General features: G+C 36.0%; 1 protein-coding gene across 9 annotated transcripts in view; it reads left to right on the top strand.

The window, feature by feature from the left end:
• Positions 1-18,314, top strand: part of LOC123775291 (transmembrane channel-like protein 7) — an 89,245-nt gene extending 70,931 nt beyond the window's left edge. For all 9 annotated transcript variants that reach the window (XM_045770312.2, XM_045770317.2, XM_045770311.2 and 6 more), the window contains one exon: positions 98-18,314. In XM_045770312.2, the coding sequence (XP_045626268.1) occupies positions 98-396 (299 nt within the window). In that variant the 3' untranslated portion in view covers positions 397-18,314. The remainder of the gene's footprint in view (positions 1-97) is intronic.
• Positions 18,315-22,523: the final 4,209 nt, after the last annotated feature.

Below are 22,523 nucleotides of genomic sequence, written 5' to 3'. Positions count from 1 at the left end.
TTGTGCAGCAATATTGATCAATTTTCAAAATAAGTCTAGAAATAGTTAGGACATGTATTTGTTATTATAATACTTACATTACTAATTTCTGTGACAGAGTCTCCCAGCTGGCTAAAGACTGTGTTGTTCTTCATTGGCACAGCAGGTTTTGCTGTTCCAGCCATTATTATACTTATCCTGGCCTGGTATTATTACTATGCTGTCGCTGCAGCCAATAAGCACATGGTTGCTCTACTGAAAAATCAATTGATCCTGGAGGGGCATGATAAGCAGTTTCTCTTGTCAAGATTGGATCATATGATTAAGAAAACAGCAGAAGAGGAGGAAGCAGCTAGGTCTTCCAGCAATGCTGAAGAAGAGACGGGACATAGTAATGACCAAACTCTAGAAGCTTAATTAAGGTTGTATTCACTGATATTGGAGTAACAAATTATAAGATGTACACTTTGTTATTATAATTGGTAAAGTTTTTCACCCCTAGCTGTTATCTGTAATTAGGGGTTCAAACATAAATACCATTACTACTTACATATAAGTAGGATTAACATAATTGTTGTAACAGGCTTTAAAATACAGAATAAATAAATAATAGATACACACACACACACACACACACACACACACACACACAGTAACAGGCATTGATAAAATTGATAGGGAAAATTTCCTGAAACCTGGATCTTTCAGAACAAGAGGTTACATTTAGTTTACATTTAAACTAATTAAACAAAGATGCCGAAGAAATATAAGAAAATTCACTTTCACAAACAGAGTGATAGACGGTTGGAACAAGTTAGGTGAGAAGGTGGTGGAGGCCAAAACTGTCAGTAGTTTCAAAGTGTTATATGACAAAGAGTGCTGGGTAGACAGGACACCACGAGCTTAGCTCTCATCCTGTAACTACACTTAGGTAATTACACACACACATGCACACGCACGAGCGAACACGAACACAAGATATAATATCAGACAGACAGTATGGTTTTCGATCTGGATGATTCTGTGTAACAAATTTACTCAGTTTCTATGATCAAGAGATGGTTGGGTTCATTGCATCTATCTGGACCTTAAAAAGGCTTTTGACTAGAGTTCCACATAAGAGGTTGTTCTGGAAACCAGAATATATTGGAGGGGTGACAAAAATGAAAATAAAAAATGAAAAATCAGTTAGGAAATGAAAAATTTCCTAACTGATAGAAAAATGAGGGTTGTAATCAGAGGAAATGTATCGGATTGGAGGAATGTCATGAGTGGACTACCACGGGATTCAGTTCTTGCACTGGTAAAGTTCATTGTCTACATAAACGATCTACCAGTTGGAGTACAGAATTATATGAACATGTTTGTTGATGCTAAGATAATAGGGAAGATAAGAAACCTAGATGATTGTCATGCCCTTCAGAAGACCTGGACAAAATAAGTATAGTGGAGCAACACTTGGCAAATAGAATTTAATAAATAAATAAATGTTTATTTAGGTAAGGTACATACATACAAGAGATTTTACAAAGTTTGTTGGATTAATAGATAGAGCTAGTACATACAATGCCTAAAGCCACTATTACGCAAAGCGTTTCGGGCAGGTAATGTGAATAAATGCCATGTTATGGAATGTGGAATTGGAGAACATAGACCCCCACACAACCTATAAATTATGTGAGAAATCTTTAAAGAATTCTGACAAAGAAAGGGATCTAGGAGTGGTTCTAGATAGAAAACTGTCACCTGAGGACCACAGTTCAGAACATTGTGCGAGGAAGCCTATGCTAACTTTCTAACTTCAGAATTGCTTTTAAATACATGGATGGAGAAATACTAAAGAAATTGTTCACGACTTTTGTTAGACCAAAGCTGGAATATGCAGCTGGTTGTATGGTGCTCATATTAAGAAGCACATCAACAAACTGGAAAAGGTGCAAAGACATGCCGCTAAGTGGCTCCCAGAACTGAAGGGCAAGAGCTACTAGGAGTGGTTAGAGGCATTAAATATGCCATAACTAGAAGAAAGAAGAAAAAGAGGCGATATGATCACTATGTATAAAATAGTAACAGGAATCGATAAAATTGAATAGGGAAGAATTCCTGTGACCTGGAACTTCAGGAACAAGAGGTCATAGATTTAAACTAACGAAACAAAGCTGCCGAAGAAATAGTAAGAAAATTCACTTTCGCAAGCAGAAGTGTAGATGGTTGGAAAAAGTTAAGTGAGAAGGTGGTGCAGGCCAAAACCGTCAGTAGTTTCAAAGCGTTATATGACAAAGAGTGCTGGAGAGACGGGACACCACGAGCAGTAGCTCTCATCCTGTAACTACACTTAGGTAATTACACACACACACACACACACACAGTATATATTTTTTTATTTATATTTTGATTGTGATTTCATGGGGGGAAAATGTATATGGTGAAAAGATACGATTATCATAATTTTCCTGGTGTATTAAGAGAGAATGCATTTCATAGAATTTATACATCTTAATGAAAGTAACAAGGGCATTTGTGAAGGATAGTGAGTAAGTGCTTAAACCTTAGTCATTATTTTTTACTTAAGTAGAAATTAGGTTGGGTTTTCTTATAATTGTAATCAAAGTTTTATAATAGTTGGTAAATATTGCTTTCTTATCATAATGTGTTTAAGGAATCTCACTGAATCTCATTTTATTTTGTGAAGTAGTGTGGTATATATAGTGTGTACAATAATTGTTTTACATCTTCCATATATCTGTGTAGATGCATGCCGATTTATTTCACCAAGTTTTCTTTGAATCATGTTGAGGAACATTTTTAGATTCTTTCCCATCAACTACATAATGACAAATTATAATTTGAACTATAGTGTGAAGGAGCCTGACCTAATTAATATGAAATTAGCAGTTATTTGAATATTGTATTATCTAGATTTTTAATATATTATGTAAATAATCTTATCCCAAGAATATTATTTATAAACATTTCAATGCTACATCATAGTGTTATCTACATTTAAATGGAAATATTGATTCATTGATGTTTTCATTTGTCAAAGATTTTTCATTTGAGGGAGATATTTGTGATGGAGGCATCCTTAGATACATAGATTAATCATCATTCAGATCTCTCCGCATCAGTAGATGGGAGCAAGGAAAGAAAATGTGTCCTTACATTTTCAACAATAAACCAAAAAAAAAGACAAACTAGGTTAAGTACTGTAATGTTATAAGTCAGGTAAAGCCATTCTCTGGTGACAGAAGATGCAAATGGAATTATGTATTAGATATTATCTTTGTTTAAAAGGAGTGATCACTACTCAGTAGCTTTATAGGTGTACAAAACTATAGTGATGGTAAAAGACAATAACACTAAGCAAATACAATCAGGTAAGGACAACATATATGACATGGTTTCTAATGATTTACATTTAAAGTGAAGAGGTGTAATGAAATAATGCCTTAATGAAAGATATTAGTCTTCTTTCACTGCTTCCCAGTACACATGTGTATCTTAAATAAACTTCATTGTGCTTTCTGTATCAGGACATTCTGGCCAACGATTCAGGTGCGCTGGCTCGTTTATTGGAGAACGTCTTATAATTTTCTTTATATGATCTTGGACTGCTCAGAAAAATTAAGATGGGGAAGGGCATAAAGGTATGCACTTTTTTAATTGCACTTTTATTCATTTAAATATTATCCTGTTTATTTGCTATTTTTATCTTTATAGAGAACAACCACTTCGAATGATTGCCTCAGATCTACCACTAAATTTTACAATACAGTACTGTATTTCCCACTCAAAACTAATAATGCATATGAATTATGAAGGTCAAAACATCAAATGGTGCTTTATAGCATTCCTGCCTTCCATTGTAAGGTCACATGCTGTGTGTGCTTCTTAAAGAACTCTATATTTTCCTTTGCTTTTTTCTGCAGTGAGCATTATAAACAGGGTAGTAAGTCAGCAGCTGTATGTACTGGCTTCTTTGGGTTCTTTATTGAAGCCCAAAAGTCCTTATGATTTTTAAGGAGGTTATTCAGAACTTCAGAATGACCATATAGTTGCATTTATTTGGCTCTTTGGAGTCGTTTGCCTTTATTTCCTCGTTATATCCAATAACGAGGGAGAATTTTGACTTGAGCTTCCTTTTTTTCACCAAGAGCCTTTATTAGTATACAGTATGGTTCCACAAAGTGAGTTGCTTATTGTTAGGTGGATTTTTGTTGACTTTTCTGTATGTTAGTTTTAGTAATAATTTAGTTGTCAAGGCTACAAAACAAATACGAGAATCTCAGGTTTTTATAATTTTTAGGTAATCCCAATTTATTTTTACTAATTGCTCATACTTTTATATTTATTATATAGGTTGTCTTGTTTTTTCAACTTGGTCATAAAGTATTTTCTTTTTTATGACAGTACTAATTCATTGTTTGTCACGGAATTATCTCATTATCATGAAATATTTAAACCATAACATTTGTCATTGAAACATGTCTTGAATCCCATGGCTTTTGTCATGGGAAAGGTGTTTTTTCCTCTCTAGCTTTTGATAATAACCGATACTCAGTTATAGAATCTTGGCATTAACTGTTGGATCTTTATAGTCTTCATGTTGTTACTACCAGCGAAGTAACAGAGAATGGCTCGTCTCTGGATACTTGCACAAAACTCATTTAAAGCAGACTTTTTACAAGTTAGCTGATATTGTTTTAGGCTCATTTAATCCACTCTTAAGTTGCACTTTTAACCAATAATAACTGATATTTTTATATATACATAACCAAGCCAAGTCTTGATTATCTAAGACAGTGATTAACTGAAACAATTGTGAGCAATTTAATGAATTGTTTATTCATGCCAGACTCTACTTTAAATCTTGTCAGTGTAACTCAAAACATTATGACGCTGTATACTAAATTATTCCCTCGAAACTCTTAAAAGTTTTTTGGTTAACCTGAATGGGTATGTTAATCATAAATAATAAAGCTTAAATACTTAACTGTATGTATATGCTTACACAAGGTTCACAAGAATTATTAAAAGAAAGCTTTCTCTTTTTTAGGAATATTAGAATTTCATGTCTATAAATCATACATTTTATGTTTAGATAATCATGCTTTATTATTAGCATTTCCATTTGATGCAATATACACTTTTTGTAATAAAGTGGCAAGTATCCTTTAGAGAGATAATGGGTATTAGTGACATTAGGCTTACATTGATTCAATGAAAAACTTACTAGATAGGAAACTAAGTTCACTTTTCAGTTGGTGATGAAAGCTTGTATTACTCTGTATGAAACCTACTATACAATATTGTTGAAGGTCTTTGTGTGTGTGCTCTAAGTATACTTTCTAAATTAGTATATATATATATATGTAGCACTGTATACATATAAAACATATGTTTTATATTTACTGCATGTGCATATTAAGGTATGATTGTGTGTGTGTGTGATTACCTAAGTGTAGTTATAGGATGAGAGCTATGCTCGTGGTGTTCTGTCTTCCCAGTACTCTTTGTCGTATAACGTACGTGTGTGTGTGTGTGTGTGTGTATTTACTATTTGTATCTGCAGAATCGAGCTATTAGTTTCTGGACCCTGCCTTTGTAAACAATTTATTTTTCGTCCATTATATATACTACAGTACATATATTTTTAACACACACACACATATATTCAATTGACGATCACAAAACACTGATCATTTTTATGCGGAAAATCCACAGAGAAATGTGAAAGGAAGTGAACGTTTCGGCCTGATTAAAGTCGTTGTCAACACCAGACACAACACCAGAGTCTGGTATTGACAACGGCTTTAATCAGGCCGAAACATTCACTTCCTTTCGCATTTCTCTGTGGATTTTCCGCATATATATATACAGTATCTATCTATACCCAGGAAGCAGCCAGTAGCAGCTGTCTAACTCCCAGGTACCTATTTACTGCTAGATGAACAAAGGCATCAGGATGAAGGAAACTCTGCCAATTGTTTCCGCATTGGCCAGGGGATCGAACCCAGGCCCTTAGGACTACGACCCCAGAGCACTGTCCACTCGGCCACGAAGTTCCCTATGTATGTGTGTATATTTATTTATTTATTTATTTATTATTAATTATTTATTTATTTATTTACAGGTATTTATTTTGATTGTGTGCTGATGTGCAAGGAATGTGCATGTACAGAGAAATTACAAGTTTTGAATGTAATGGTATTTTATTACTTTATCATCAAACATATATTCTGTACATGTACAGAATCATTCATATTAATATGTTGAATATGCTCGTAGATAAACTGCTAAATACATATGGTTTTCATTTTGTTTTGATATACAGTATGCTTCATTTGATACAACTAAGATTAACATGCACCAAAACACACTTGAAACAAGTTACCTCAGATAATCAAGACTTGAATGTATGTTGTATCTAGAACTGAATGTTTGAATTAATTTAAGATGCCAAAGAATGAGCTTTTTACTCTGAAATGTTTAATTACAAATTGGTTAAGGTGCTCATTGTTGTAAAGTGTTGAAATGAATTATAGGATATTTTCTAGAATGAAACGTCACGAGTCTAGATTTGCTCAGGGATTTATTTGCTGTGAAAGGATGCATTTGAGAATTGATGACAATGTTTTGAAATTGTTTTGGACTGGCTGAGAAGATAAAGAAGGGTATTTATAAGCATCTTCTATCTTAAATGATAAACTGTGAAGCATTTCTCCTGTGTTTCAGCAACTTGTATTGGTGTAATGGTTCGTTTGGTTTGAAGACCTAGCAAACAATAAAGGTGATAGGACTGGAGCCTTGTTGTAGATATTAGGCCGTAGTCTATTCATAAGTAAAATATCAACTCGGCTTTACATACATCACTGCAGATATGCAATCGTTTCTATTAGGTTTGTTTACCCTCATTGCTAAGTGACGTACAGATTTTCAGCTTAAACCAAAGCATTGGATTTCTTGCTGGAAAATGTATTTCACAGGTAGTGGTTGACCTCAGGCAATCAAGCAAATAATCATCATTTGGAAACATTTAAATTGTAGAAAACTATCTTCCTTTCTAACCTGACAGCAAAATATATATTAAAAGTATTGTCTATTTTGTGTATAACATCTTCTACAATCCAGATCACTGCTCTCAAATTTACAATGTACTCCAATCAATATGATGCTCTAATGCATGTTAATCAGTTCAACAAAAAAATATTTTTAATGAATTTGAACATATTAAAATTTGGGATAGATATCCATTCAGAGCTTCTGCTCATTTGAAGTCAAGTATAGTAAAATCTTGATATTTTGTAAATGACAACAGTTCAACGGAGCTTCTCTCACTCAGCTCAGATATAGAAATTGGTGTCTATTTTCCATGCAATAATAATTAATAACAATATAGATATTGCCATTCATGCCAATACTGTTTTCGTAGTAGAATATAGCCTTATTGCTAACTTTCTGCCAATCAACATATTTTGTTACCAAATTTAGTATGTATAAGAGTGCAATGCCCATCAAGCACTTTGTTTCACGACATGCAGAATGTTTGGACTTGGCTTAGTGTTCACCTAAGTGAGTCATGAAGACAGTTTTCTGTTGCATTTACAAAGCATAAACTGAATTTGCTAAAAGAGTAATTCTTTTTTCTTTATCTTTTAACCATTAAATCTTTCAGATTTATATCTAGACCGATCCATCTAAATAGATTACTTTACAGTACAGTATTAAAAAAGATGGTTAAATTAAAAAAAAAATAAAAAACATCTCCTGCATGCCATCCAGCTTAGGTTCGTTGAATGGCAAGTTCAAGTCAAAAAAGATTAAATAGTTCAGGATAAAATTATAGTTCGTGGCTCTACCGTAGCAGCTAATGCCTTTCCAACCCTGCATGGCCATGATGCTTAATAACTTGGATTGGGAGACTAGGACAGTACAGTACTAGCTAAGCTAATGCACCCTTTTAAGCAAAAAAATGTTACTTAATTACTAACTGGTTAATAGTATTTGGGCTAGCCATTTTCCACAACATATTTAAAACTCCACTTGCCTAAATTAATTTTTCTATCATTGCTGGGAAGCATCATTCCACTGTAGAATAATAGATCATAAGATATTTAATCGATGTAGAACCAAGTTATCCATAGAAAACATGTGAACTATTGTCTGTAAAGACAGAAACTTTAGACTTGTTTTGTAACCTATGACTCATTAGTAACACCTCATGTAATAACTGATGCCTGCATATTGCCTTTCTTTCATGATGTACCATATTAACATTCATAGGTTATGCTCAAACATAGAGGCTGAGTTTTTCCTGAGGCAGGTGGTAATTTGCTGGTGATGGATGTGACATTAAAATTGACTGTATTCACTAATGCAATTTTCCTTCAGTTACTGCAGGTAAGAGCACTGTATTCTTGAGTCAAATATACCATTTAAAAGGAAATGTGAAAGACATCACCACGAATCATTGCCTAGCTAATTTTAAGAGTTCATAGCTACAAATTCCAAGTTGAAAAACACTGCCACTCATGAGAAAAAGAAAGACTATGTTGTTGGATGCTGTGATTTTAGATTTACATCCTGATTGGGTTTATGGCATATTTTCATATTATGCCTTATGCCTTAGCTAGTATTATCAGTTTTTCATTGTATTTCCTCAATTAATGTTGGTAATGTGTTGATGGAGGTATAAAGATAATTTTTAAAACAAATAGTTGTGTGAATTCGATTACTAATGACATCATTACAAAGTTTTGTATGTCTTAATTAATAAGTAAATATAATGGTGGAGTACATTAGTCTTTGAATGTACTTTTAAGTAGTCACTATACATCAGACGTGTATTCTTGATAAGTTTGACTAGGTGAAGCAATGACTATGTAGAACTGCCAATTCTTCACCATCAAAACATCTAATTTTTCTTTTAGAGTATTGTAATACTTTTACTTATTTTGTGGCATAAGTATTGCTTGCCTCTTGTTTACACTCATTATAAGATGTAGTTCTGATATAAAGTTTTAACAAATAATACAGTGGTCAATAACTTGTCAATAACATGTATGTGAAATGGTGTATAATAGGGCAGAGTATAGCGAGAACTTCTTGTATTGCTTTCTCTGTCAAACACTGCTATTACTACTCAATAGCATTATATCATTTAGCTAACAAAGACTATTGTCCATATTGAAATGAACTAAAAGATGGTTATTTTTTAATATTTCATCTGTAAAGTTTTACAGATACTGTACTGTATATCTGAAATATATTTGTGGTAACTGCACCATTCCACTGCAAAAATTGAAATGTAACATGTTTTGTTTACACATAGTGGGTTTTAGGATTTATGACAAGGGAGCATGAGATTAGGAATCATGCAGGCGATGAGTCACAATAACGTGGCTAAAGTATGTTGACCAGACCACACACTAGAAGGTGAAGGGACGACGACATTTCCGTCCGTCCTGGACCATTCTCAAGTCAATTGAGAATGGAGTCGAGAATCGACTTGAGAATGGTCCAGTACGGACCGAAACGTCGTCGTCCCTTCACCTTCTAGTGTGTGGTCTGGTCAATTAGGAATCATATTATGGTTTTTATCATACAGAAAACTTAAAAACTTCGTACAGTGTGTGTTTTACATATTTTGTGAAATTTTATGAAATGACAATGATGAATGACAGGACTGTGATACTCCATATATCCTGTGAATATGACTGGCGTATAAAAACATAGAAATGGGTTATTATGGTTGATTTTTTAAACAAGCCATTACTATTGATATTAATAATTTATGTACATGACATGGCCTTTGTTTATTTTGTCCTGTTTATAAGTGTAAGCTAGAAGACATATTATCTATATGTCTTCATAATATAAATAATTTATACATATATCGTAATAACTTCCATGACACATTAGATTTAATTATTTATTATAATGTTATTCCTGTGAATCAGTTGAGTTGTTATTTTCCTCATAAATACGTCGGTGATTCTCGTGTATCCCCAAGCAGCATTACCTTTATGATTTATTTTTTACATACGATTTGTTTATTGCAATTATTTTACTTCAGTTGTGTTTCAGGATATATTTAATAAATGTAATCATTTACATTTGACACAAGCTGTCAATTTTTGTCTGCATTTAGCTTGATGTGTACAATATTTCATAAATTTGATTTTACATGAAAACCAGTTTTCCATGTCTGTAATCTGAGGAAAAAAGATTGAATGTTTGAAACCTTAAATTGATAAATCCTCATAAGAAGGTTCCAAAAGCATATACAGTATTCTCGTAATTTAAATTTGTAAATTTTTCCTGTTTCTAGATGACATTTTGTAAAGCAGCTGCCTATTTAGAAAAACTGTAAGGTAAGTGCCTACCTTAATATGTATTATCTTGTTTTGCTAATTTAAGGAGAAAATGTGGTTTGCAAAATTTCAGTTTTATTTTCATAAATTAACAAGTAAATGTAAGTTGTAAATTGCTTTATATTTTATACTTGATATAAATTGCTATAGCTCTGGAAGTTGCTTTATACAGGAAGTCCTCACTATACTCTGCTTGCTTTTTTGTAATTTTTGTAATTTAAATTGGTTTGCTAAACTTCTGTATTACAGAATGGCGGTTTCTGTGGGGAGTCCCGTTAGCTCCCTGAAACTATCCAAACTGATATGTGCTATATTAGTTTGTAATGTGCTATATTAGGGGTCATCAGTCACAGTAGTCCTTATGCCTACCAGGGATCACGAGCCAGAACCTGGCCTCCTCAGAGAGGCGCAGGGAGCAATGTCCTATGAGCATTTTACATTTAAAGTACCTGTATGTTATAATTGCCATCGACCAGGGCAATTCGTCTACCCAGAAAGGTAAGTGAATCAAAACAGACCACTGTCTGGTTAACCTGTGCAATCTATATCAGAAAAGATCAAAATAACTCCCCTAGAATGGAACTCAACAATCAACACTTCATGCAACTGTTGTTTGCATGAAGCCTGTTGCCTGTTATTTCAGATTGCTCCAACCTTTTCAGGTCCCAGATAATCTAGATGAGCATTGGTCATACTTTGGACTTTGTTCTGTGGGAACCTATTTGCTTGTGTATCATTTCAATATTTAGTGTTTGCTTCACTTGTACATTTTTACAAGGCTCACATGTTGTGTGAACTTGGGAAATTGTTCATCTCTAGCTGCATGTGCTTAGGGCTGCTTATTGATGTTGGCCCCTGCCCTGACAGGGTTGCTTCACTGGTTGGTTCAAGTGTTCATCCCATAGAGGCCATCCTTCTGTGGAGGATGCCTCACCCTGAATAGTGCAAGGGCTGTTGACTCCTCTGTGAAGCTCTTGAGGTTGGAGGCATTCTGGGGTTTTGTGAGAGGTGTACTAGAATATGCATGCTTGTACATATGACATGCTGCTGATGTCCTTCGCAGCCTTAATTCTCCATTGTGCTGCTTACAATATCGGTTCATCCAGCGAACATCACTATTACCTGGTATCCTACTTGGTCCTTGCCTTAAAGTCTTGGTAAGCCCTACAAGTCTTTGGTGTGGCTTGTCATGGATCAGCCCACTGACCCTGCACTTGCTACTTGGGAGTTCAAGGGGTGTCCATCAGCTTTGCTACATGCCAATGGTCATTCATTCCATACCTACCATGCTGCCTGTTAGGTGGATGATACTTTTCACCGCAAGGCCTGCAACATTTAGTTTAGCTGAGGCTCTTAGGAAAGAAGCTTATCAGGCATTTGCCACTTTATGGGCTCATTTCTTCTGTATTCATTGTTTGTGGCTAGTCTTTTTCCCTTTGAGGGTTTGATCCATCATTCAGCCCCTCCAAAAAATCAGTATCGAATGTAATGAAAGCCTCTTTCTGGAGGGGGGGGGGGGAAATCTCGATGGCACCTTGGACCCTCCCTTTCCAACCAGGTGCATTTCCTTGGACTCCAGGATGAAGATTGTTGGCATTGGGAGTTAGCAGCACTTGTGGTTCTTTCAGCGCCCCATTTTGATGATCAGCTATTATTATAACAAGAGAGGGTATGATCTAATTATTAGGTGTATTGTATGTGGAGTCATTTGCTGCTTTTATTTATTTTCTGTGAACCTTACAGTTCATCACCCATTCTGGGTGTTAGCTTCATTGATGAAGGTAATCTTATCTCCCCTGCTCCGTTCCTTTCTGTGAAGAAAGTCAGATTTTAGCTTCTAGTCTCCAGTAGGCTTTTAAAGGACTCCTATGGCTGATGGACCTATATGTGTGTGCGTGGAGCTATCTTAGTGTGGCTAGCTACAGGGAGACTCCAACGTGCCCCAGCCTCAGAAAGAGGTATTTCATTTCATTCAATGATGGGTTTTTTTCTTTCACTTCCCAAGCATCTGGAGACTAAAACTGGACAACCATGTTTGTTGATGCATTTCCTGAAAGTCACTTATCATTATGATCTGATATTGATAGGCAAGATTAAGTGGTGTTTTTGGCGCTATTAATTACCCATAATCACCTTTTTGTGTCTAACTTGGTGTCATCCTACAGTTTAAGAACAATAGATCTGCCTGAAAACAATTTAATAAAACCTAAAAAGTTAAATTTAACATTAAAATGTATGATTTTTGTAAGATACATCAACTGAGCCATGGAAATATTTAATGTAAATATTTATTTGAACAGTTTTCTGTAAGAAACCTTTCATGTTTCAATATATAATTGGAGTGTTTTCAAAGAGTTTCTGACATTTTTATAGTTTTATTATATACACTGGTATAGGCTCCGCACATTTTTATGGTGCCAGTGTTCGGAGATGAGCAAGTTAATTTAAGTGAATTAACATGATGTTTATAACAAAGTACATATAAAATTTGAAACTACTCCAGTATTGTAAATGGTCATGATCACTTTCTACAAATGGAAAATTGGTTTTTGTGTCCCTTTATTTCAGGAGTATTAAAGCACTGCTTGTGGGACTATATTTCTTATTGTAGATAAGTATCCTGTTATGCACTCTTTCTTTCTTACAAAGTCACCTGTAATATTCCTCCAGATTTGATTTTTTACTAATCCACCAACTCTTGATCATTTGTTACGTCCTTCATCCTCAGCTTTTTCTTTTTCTCTTATTTGGTCACCCTCTTCACATCCATTCATTTCATACCATCTCGAAGTAGACAAAATTGTTAATTGTTGCATTAAAATATACTATAAAAAATATATGTATATAAGTTTAAATACAATAGTTAATAATGGTAATAGATAACTTACAGTTTTGATGGGGATTGTACTTTATGGTGAGATCCTTATCAACTTCACAATGTTTCTGTAATTAAGAAATAAGTGGTGTATGTAGAAGGCTTCCAATACATCCACACAATGAAGTAGTATACCTGGTACCTGGTACACTTGTATGCAAACCCCCCCACAACAGTGTGACATTGCAGTTTGGCCTTGCAATATGCATGCAATTAAAATAACATTTATAAGTTACAAAAAATAAAAAACCCTCATTTTGGCAACCTTGTACATCTTCCACTGCATTTGTTCATAAAGCAACTGAGGCTTGCAACTCCATTACCCATATACAGCATATATTATGAAGTAATCCAGAAATGTTAAAAGTTATGTATTTAAACATAAGCATCTTATTTTCAAACTCCTCTATAGCTATTTTACCAATAAAGAGCATCAAATATTAATGTCAAGATTTTTCTAAATGCATAATATTGTTCTTGGAATGTAAGTGTTAATAATTATTTATCTTTAATTAGTAAGTCTTAACAGTGATACATAAGTGATTTATCACTGTTAAATCACTGTTTATCACTGTTAAATCACTTAACAGTGATTTATTTGTAAAATATTTAAAAAACAGTAGTGAATTAATCTGTGGGCTTATATCTGACAGCTTACATGTGGCATACACAACAGGCGATAACAGATATAAGGGTTTTACACAATGTGTCTTTAATTTATATAATTTTCTTCCTTATTGTACAGTTTGAAGTCTAAACAAAAGGTTGAACAATATTTCCAGGTACTAAACACACTGTTATGTACGCAGATGCTTTTTACTTGCACTGTGAAATTAACTATTTTGTCCATCAAGAAACTAAATGAGAAACTAAAAGGAATGCTGTTGGTGGTTGTGGCATCACTTGCAGGAGATATGGAATTATTTTAAATTTAAAATTTCAAGGTACAGAACAATGAAGCATTATTTGCCTTAAAGTGTTGACAGTTTGAAGGAACACCTAAAACATAACTTGGTTGTCATGACTCGAAGCTGTCGCCACTTGCTGGCACTCATTAACACTTTGTGTTGAAAAGATTGAAGATTGCCACAGTGCACTCAAGTGACAAAAGGGAAATCTAGAAACAGAAAATATCTCAGTGCACACATAACAGAGTGGTCAAAGGATGGGTAAGTAATATTTATTGCAAGATCAACATGGAGGTGGAGAAAATGAAGCTGACCATATCTGGCACTAAAAATTTGTATACAAAAAAGTTATTGATCACAATTGGTGATTTTTTCCCTTCCCAAGCCGTATTTTAAATACTTTCATGAATAACCAAATTCAACTGTTCCGCTACAACTACAATAATATAAAACTGCAAAAGATTTTTAATTGTGCAAGTTGTTAAGATCTAGACCAGTTCTTGGGGAAGCCCCATGGTGGCTACTTGTAGCTATCTCACTGAGGTTGCTCCATTCTACAAACACATCATTTGCACGAGTTCTGTTTGGCCTACTGGGGACCAGAGCCAGAACCTGGCTTCCTTACACAAGGCATATAGAGCAAATGACATTCTACCATTTCCACCGGGATAACATCCAGAAAATCAGCAAAACTTTTACGGGCTATTCATGCCCGTAAAAGGCCACCTCTTGGGTTGCATGCTAGGTTTATGTTGCTGCAACGCTCTAGGTTGGTTGCGGCCCTGGATACCCCAATACTGTACTGCCCCGTTTTCGTTATAGGGGTCCGGACTTGGGAGTGGGAGTCGCTTCGGCTTCAGGTTCCTTCCGCTCCTCCTAGTCCTTCTCCTTCTGTTGTGCATACTTTCTCCCCTTTCTTCTGACTCTGAATCATAGGCGAATTTCGGGGTTGGAGCAGGGTCTGGTTGGGTTGAGACTCGGGCGGGGGGGGGGGGGGGGTGTTCCTCTTCCGGGGTGGTGGCGGAGGCATTTGATCCTGTTCCTCCAGCCGTGCCATATGGGTCTGACCAGTGGGCTCCCTTCCTTAGTGTTTTGTACAGCTCCCCGGATTTTCCTTGTGAGGCTGGGGCTTTGGGGGTACGGCTCGGCCCCCTGGTCCTGCCGGGAATCTGGCTCCCTGTATTTTCATCAGGTTAGCATGTTGTGGTTCAGCTATGTCTCTTAAGGGTTCAAGTTTTGGCTTACCTCAACAACTGGTTGGTTTGGGCTCCCATCTATACATATATTGGCTAGCCAGGGATCTGGTTCTTTCCCACCTCTCTGGATTCAGGTTCCTGGTGAACTGGCAGAAGTCCCAGTTGGTTCCGGCCCAAGTTCACATGTGGTTGGGTCTCATCTTGGACTCTTGGCTGGCATTACTTTCCCTGCCTCCTTTGGCTTTGCTTCACTTACAGCTCCATAGGTTTTTAGTCACCCGAGTCACTCAGCCTTGGATGACTCGGCAATTGGTTTAGCTGCTATGTGAGAACCTGAATTTTGCCTGTATGGTCTTCCCATTGGGCAGAGTTTGGCTCAGGGACTGTACTGATTCCTCTGATTCTAGCCATTTCACCACTGCTACTGTACCACCATTGAGTTTGAGCCCTTGTTGCCCTTCACCAGTTATTACTTTACCAGCTTCCTCTTCACACTTTTCAGGGTGTGGTCCTGTGGTATCTTCGAGCTCTGTCACTCATTGTCTTTACGGCTGCGTCAGCTTTGGGTTGGGGTTTTCTGGATGCTTCCCGGAGAAATGACGGTATGTCATTTGCTCTCTAAACCTCATGTGAGGTGGCTGGATTTGGTGTTGGTCCCCAGTAGGGGGACCAACTGATAATTCTTGCAACTGATGTGACTTGTAAAATGCAACTATCTAAGTGAGATAGCTACAAGGAGCCACCAGGAAGAGGCATTTCATTACATTCAATGCTGGGTATATTGAACCAAAAAATGGAGTATTGGAGCTTTATGTGTAATTACCAAAGTGTGTGTGTGTGTGTACTCACCTATTTGTGTCTGCAGGATCGGGTGTTGGCTCTTGGATCTCGCATTTCTAGCCTTTGGTTAAAAGCAATGACTCCTGTCCTGCTTCTCTATGTTACATAGTTTTAAAGCTATGAATAGTGTTTGCTTCCACAATGTGTTCCTTTATTTCATTCCACTTCCACACTACTCTTCATACTAAAAGAAAAGTTTCTAACATCTCTATGACTCAGTCTGAGTTTCCAGCTTCCACCCATATCCCCCTTGTTCTGTTGGTATTCCGTGTGAGCATTTCATCTATTTCCACTCTGTCAATCTACCTAAGTATTTTTTATGCTGCTATCATATCTCCCCACTCCCTCCTTTTTTCTAACGTCGTCAGGTTCAATTCCTTCAGTCGCTCTTCATATCCCATCCCATGCAACTCCGGGACTAATCTTGTCGCAAATTTGTGAACCTTTTCCAGTTTCCTACTTGTGTTTCTTTAGGTGGGGGGCTCCATAATGGGGCTGCATACTCTAAGACTTGTCTCACATAGGCAATGTAAAGCACTCTGAATGCCTCCTTACTTAGGTTTCTGAATGACGTTCTAACTTTTGCTAGCGTACAGTACGCTGCTGTCATTATCCAATTTATATGTGCCTCAGGAGTTAGATTTGGTGTTATGTCCACTCCCAGGTCCTTTCTCAAATAATCACAGGAAGGTAGTTTCCCTTTATTGTGTACTGACCCTTTGGTCTCCTATCACCTAGTCCCATTTCCATAACTTTAGTCCTAGTCCCATTTCCATAGCCATTTTTCTGACAATCTCTGAAGCTTGTTCAAGGCCTCATCTGTCACAACTTGTCTCATTAATTTTGCATCATCAGCGAACATCGACATGTGAGTGTATGTACATGTGCGTGTGTGTGTGTGCCAGCGTGCATGACGAAATGGTTTTTGTTGTCCGTGGAGTGTTTTCAGGAAAATATTAACAGCAGTTGCACATACTGTATTACTACATCCACAATTTCAATATTTGGCAAAACAAAGATTTTTAAAGTACATGATTTCAGTAAAATTAATGAAAATTAAACCTATAAAAATTGTACTTCAGAAATCACATACCATTGCTTCACCCAAAAATAAAGATTTCCAGATGTTAATACATAATCATTAATCTCAGCATTTTTGGTTGATAATGATGATTGTTGCAATGTTTTTTTTTCTGTATACTGTATTACCTGATGGTGTATCTTGCAGTGTAGCACACTTGTTTATGAAGGTGTGATGGCACAAGTGATAACCTCTTATTGCAAGACCAGTGTTACTGCTCTTTTGCTGGATGTGGCACTGCCTTCACTTAAAGAGTCAGAGTAAACATAACAAAAATTGCTCAAAATCATTCCATTGCTGTTTTAATGATTTTCTAAATGGCTTTTACCCAAGAAGTTATCATCACATGCAGTAAGAAATTAATTATGGACATTAATGGAAGTTTGTTTAATAATTTAAACTAGAACACTACTTGGTTCACTTATTGATTTAACTTATTTAAAATTAATTTAATGGAATTAAAAATTTGTGGTAAGGATTTTTTTGTTTCTAATAGAAAAGTACTCAGTAGGTTGTAGTTACTACCCTGTGCCAAGGTTTTAGTTATTATATTTTGTTAATTTTGTGCAATATATATACAGTATTTGTAATTGAAAATTGCTTTAGAAACTGGAATTAATTTGTTTTTCTCCATTAGCACTTAATATGTAATCAAAAGAAATGTATTTATGCATTAATTATTCATCCACTTTAAAGATTCGGAAAATATGTCATTCTTAATTTAGTTTTTGTTTACATTATGGTATGTTTCCATAAGATATTATTGACAAAGTAAGTGTAGTTTCATCTGTATTTGTTACATATGTTTTGTTGCTTTTGTTTTTACAATAAAGTATTATTTTTTCTTTTCCACTATCCATTTTTGATAATTTGTCAAGTAAGGATAGGAAATCATGGTGGAGTATTGATTTACCATGTTAGCCAGAGCAAGAGACAGAATTGAATACTGTATGGTGTTTATGCTTCCCATGTACCTACAGTTTTTAAACTGTATGAATTTCCAGTTGTGAGTCCTCAGTCAATTGTGTTTTATATACGTCCGTAAATAAATTTTTAAAGTTACATGTATTCTGGTATCATTACAAAAAATAATTACAAGTGTAGACTACAAAATAAAGTTAACTGAAACCTTATATTACTATTAAAAAATGAGGCTTAATTAAGGAAATTTTATACTGTAGTTGCTATAGGCAATGCTGTAACATATTTCTCTGTAAATATTTTTGAAAAAACATTGAGTTCAGTTGCCAATCAAATCAACCTTGATAGCAATCACAATGCTACCCAAGGGTACTGCCACTGTGGACTTAAAAATGTTCTTTTTAGCTGAAGTGTAAGGCGGCAGACAAGGTGTACTTAACTAAACCTCAAAACGTATGATAAAGGTATCAATAAGAATACATTTAGCAGAGAAAACATATATCAAAAGAGAAAACACTGATATATCAAGTGGAACTGTCATCCCCCTACAATTATTGTTTTAGCTGTATATATACAGTATTTTAAATTTATTTAAATCTTCACTTACATCCTTCCAAGTCTGTCTTTTAAATTTCCATTAATTCATTTACCGAATATATAATCATCTTCCTACATTGCTTCTTTCCAAAAGAGCCTACCATTTTCTGAATAATTATTTTCTCTATTTCCTCATTGGCTCTTCTACAGTTTCCTTTCAATATACAGTACTGCATACATACCTATACTGTATATATATATAGGGTCTCGGAAGTACAGTTGCATTCATTCTCGACTCGCAATTGAAAATTCTGGGTTCGAATCCCAGGTGGGACAGAAATGGTTGGCACATTTCCTATCACCTAATGCCCCTGTCCACCTGGCAGTAAATAGGTACCCAGAAATCAGTTAGCTTGTAGTGGGGTTCCATCCTGGGGAAGGGTCAGTAATTCGACCCTGGGGGGGGGGGGGATTTGAATTAGGGACTTGTATGTGTGTGTATATATATATAATATATATATATATATATATATATATATATATATATATATATATATATATATATATATATATATATATATATATATATATATATAATAATAATAAATAACTAGTTGATTATACTGTACACACATACATACAGGGGGTGGCCTCGTGGCTAAGTGGACAGCCCTCTGGGATCGTAGTCCTAATGGCCCGGGTTCGATGATTCCCGGTGAAGGCGGAAACAAATAGGCAGAGTCTTTTTGTTACCCTGATGCCCCTGTTCACCTGGGAGTTTCAGCTGCTATGGGCTGCTTCCTGGAGATGTGTGGGCATACACAAAGAGCCAAAACTCAACCCCCGCAAGCACAACTAGGTGAGTACACACACACAAGCAGAGATCGAGTTACAGTGAGGGGCGAGACCTCAGATTGGCGTGAAGTCACCAGTGGGGTCCCAAAGGGCCCTGTACTCGGTCCTGTCTTGTTTCTGATACAGTATATGTAAATGATTTCCCGAAGGGTATAAACTCATTTCTCTCAATGTTTGCTGACGATGCCAAAATTTTGAGAAGGATTAAGACAGAGGAGGACTGCTTGAGGCTTCAAGAAGACCTAAACAAGCAGAAGGAATGGTTGAACAAATAGTTGTTAGAGTTTAACCCAAGCAAATGTAATGTAATGAAGATAGGTGTAGGAAACAGGAGGCCAGATAGTAGAAAAAACTGATTTCAGGAGAGGACATTATGGGAAATGCAGACATTTCTATAAGGAATTTGACCCCCCCACTCCCTGTCTGGCCCGTTGTCGCCGTGAAGGGGGGCTTAGTGGGCGGCTGCCGGGGTGTGATGCTCCATGGGTCAGTCCTCTGTCCTTTTGCAGCCTTATGCTCCTGCTGCTGTCTTTACCAATTGTTCCATGCATCTTTTCCTTTTCCTCGTGTTTCATTTTTCTACCCCCCCCCCCCCCCGTTTCTCCTTTCAAATTGTCATTTCCCACCGACCTTTTGCCTGTTTTGATCATTTTTTTCGGCCTTCTTTTGTTTTGACGCCCGGGTGTTTGAGGAGGCATACTCTTGCACCCGTAGAAACATAAATTAATAAATGAGTCGCAACATGGTTTTACAAATGACCGTTCATGTTTAACAAATTTGCTATCTTTTTATTCCAGCATAGTTGAGGCAGTTGATAGTGGTAAGGATTGTGATGTTGTGTACCTTGACTTTAGCAAAGCTTGTGATACAGTGCCACATGAAAGACTGATTAAAAAAATAGAAGCTTATGGTATTAGAGGTGCTATATTAAGTTGGATTAGGGCATGGCTATACCAAAGAATATAGAGTTAGTATAAATGGGGTTAAGTCAGAGTGGGATAATGTTGTTAGTGGAGTGCCTCAAGGCTCTGTCCTGAGACCTCTGTTGTTTATAATATATATATAAATGATTTAGATTCAGGTTTGAGTAGCAACATCTGCAAATTTGCAGATGATACAAAAATCGGTAGGGAAATTAACACAGAAGAATACGAATACAAATACAAATATTCAGGTAAAGTGCATACATACAAGGTGAGATACAAAAGTTGATGGATTTATAGATAGAGCTAGTACATACAATGCCTAAAGCCACTATTACGCAAAGCGTTTCGGGCAGGAAAAACACTAAGACTAAAACTTAATACAAATTGAGATTAAAGTATAAATTGTGTTGAGAAAAAATACGAAAAAATATAAAAAAGGGGGGGGGGAAACATGGCAGAAAAAAAACAAAAATACAATTTGGTCAACAAACAGCATTGTTTAAAATCGTAGACATGGGTTGACATTTAGGGGTGAGGTAGGTTACATTGAGTTAATTAGGTGGTACTTAGTTTTTATCTTAAACTGGTTGGGAGAGGTACAGTCTTTAACATAATTGGGAAGGTCATTCCACATTCGAGGTCCCTTGATTTGTAAAGCATTTCTAGTTTGACTAAGTCGTACTCTTGGAATATCAAATAGGTATTTGTGCTCATAGGTGTGGTGCTCTTGGGATCTGTTACAACCTTCTAGGAAGCTTTTAAGGTCAGGATTGACATTACAGTTCAGCGTTTTATATATATAAAATACGCATGAGAGGATGTGGAGTGACTTAATATCTAACATATTCAGAGATTTGAGTAAGGGTACCGAGTGATGTCTGGGGCCAGAGTTAGATATTGTCCTAATAGCAGCCTTGTGTTGTTGAGTAATTAGAGGACGTAAATGATTTTAGGTAGTAGAACCTCAAGCACAAATACCATAGTTGAGATAAGGATAAATGAGAGAGTAATAGAATGTCACCAGGGCAGGGCGAGGTACATAATATCTGATCTTAGAAAGAATTCCAACAGTTTTTGAAACTTTTTTTGATATATTTAGAATGTGTCCCAGGAAATTCAGCTTGCGGTCAATGAGAACGCCAAGGAATTTGCCATCTACTTTGTTACAAATTTGGGTATTGTTAATCCTGAGATTTATTTGATTTGAGGATTTATTGCCAAACAAAATATAGAAAGTTTTGTCAATATTGAGGGTGAGTTTGTTGGCAGTTAGCCAGTGATGGACTTTATTTAGCTCGGTATTCACTGTGACATTTAGAGCAAGGGGATCAGGACTGGAGTAAATGAAGGTTGTGTTGTCAGCAAATAGAATTGGTTTGAGGTGTTGGGAGGTATTTGGAAGGTCATTAATGTAGATGAGAAAGAGGAGAGGGCCAAGTATGCTGCCCTGGGGAACACCAATGTTGATTGGTAGGGTGGGAGAAATTGAATTAATCACAGAAACATATTGGAGCCTGTCAGTAAGGTAAGACTTAAGTTACTGCAGGGAGTGACCTCTGACTTCATAATGTTGCAATTTAAGAAGAAGGTTTTGGTGGTTGACAGTGTCAAAAGCCTTACGCAGGTCCATAAATAACCCAATAGGGAACTCATTTTTATCAAGAGCTGCATGTATCAAGTTAATCATACAAATAAGTGCATCGTTAGTGCTTTCTTGGGGTCTGAAGCCATAATGACAAGAGCTAAGTATATTGTGTTTGGCTAGATAAGAGTAAAGCTGCTTGCAGATAAGTTTTTCAAATATTTTAGACAAGTTTGGCAGAATTGATATAGGTCTGAAGTTGTTAACATCAGTGGGATCACCACATTTGTGGAGAGGGGTTACTCTCGCTTTTTTTTAGAATATCTGGAAAGGTTTGGAGTTCAAGTGACTTGTTGAAGAGCAATGCAATGGCAGGAGCTAAAAATCTGGAGACTTTTTTGTAAATAAGAGTTGGTATCTCCTCAAGGGCACTAGACTTGGTTTTAAGGG

Source organism: Procambarus clarkii, chromosome 70, assembly GCF_040958095.1.
Source record: "Procambarus clarkii isolate CNS0578487 chromosome 70, FALCON_Pclarkii_2.0, whole genome shotgun sequence".
NCBI lineage: Eukaryota > Metazoa > Arthropoda > Malacostraca > Decapoda > Cambaridae > Procambarus > Procambarus clarkii.
The sequence above is the reverse complement of the archived record's forward strand: the minus strand, read 5'-3'. Positions and strand labels throughout refer to the sequence as shown.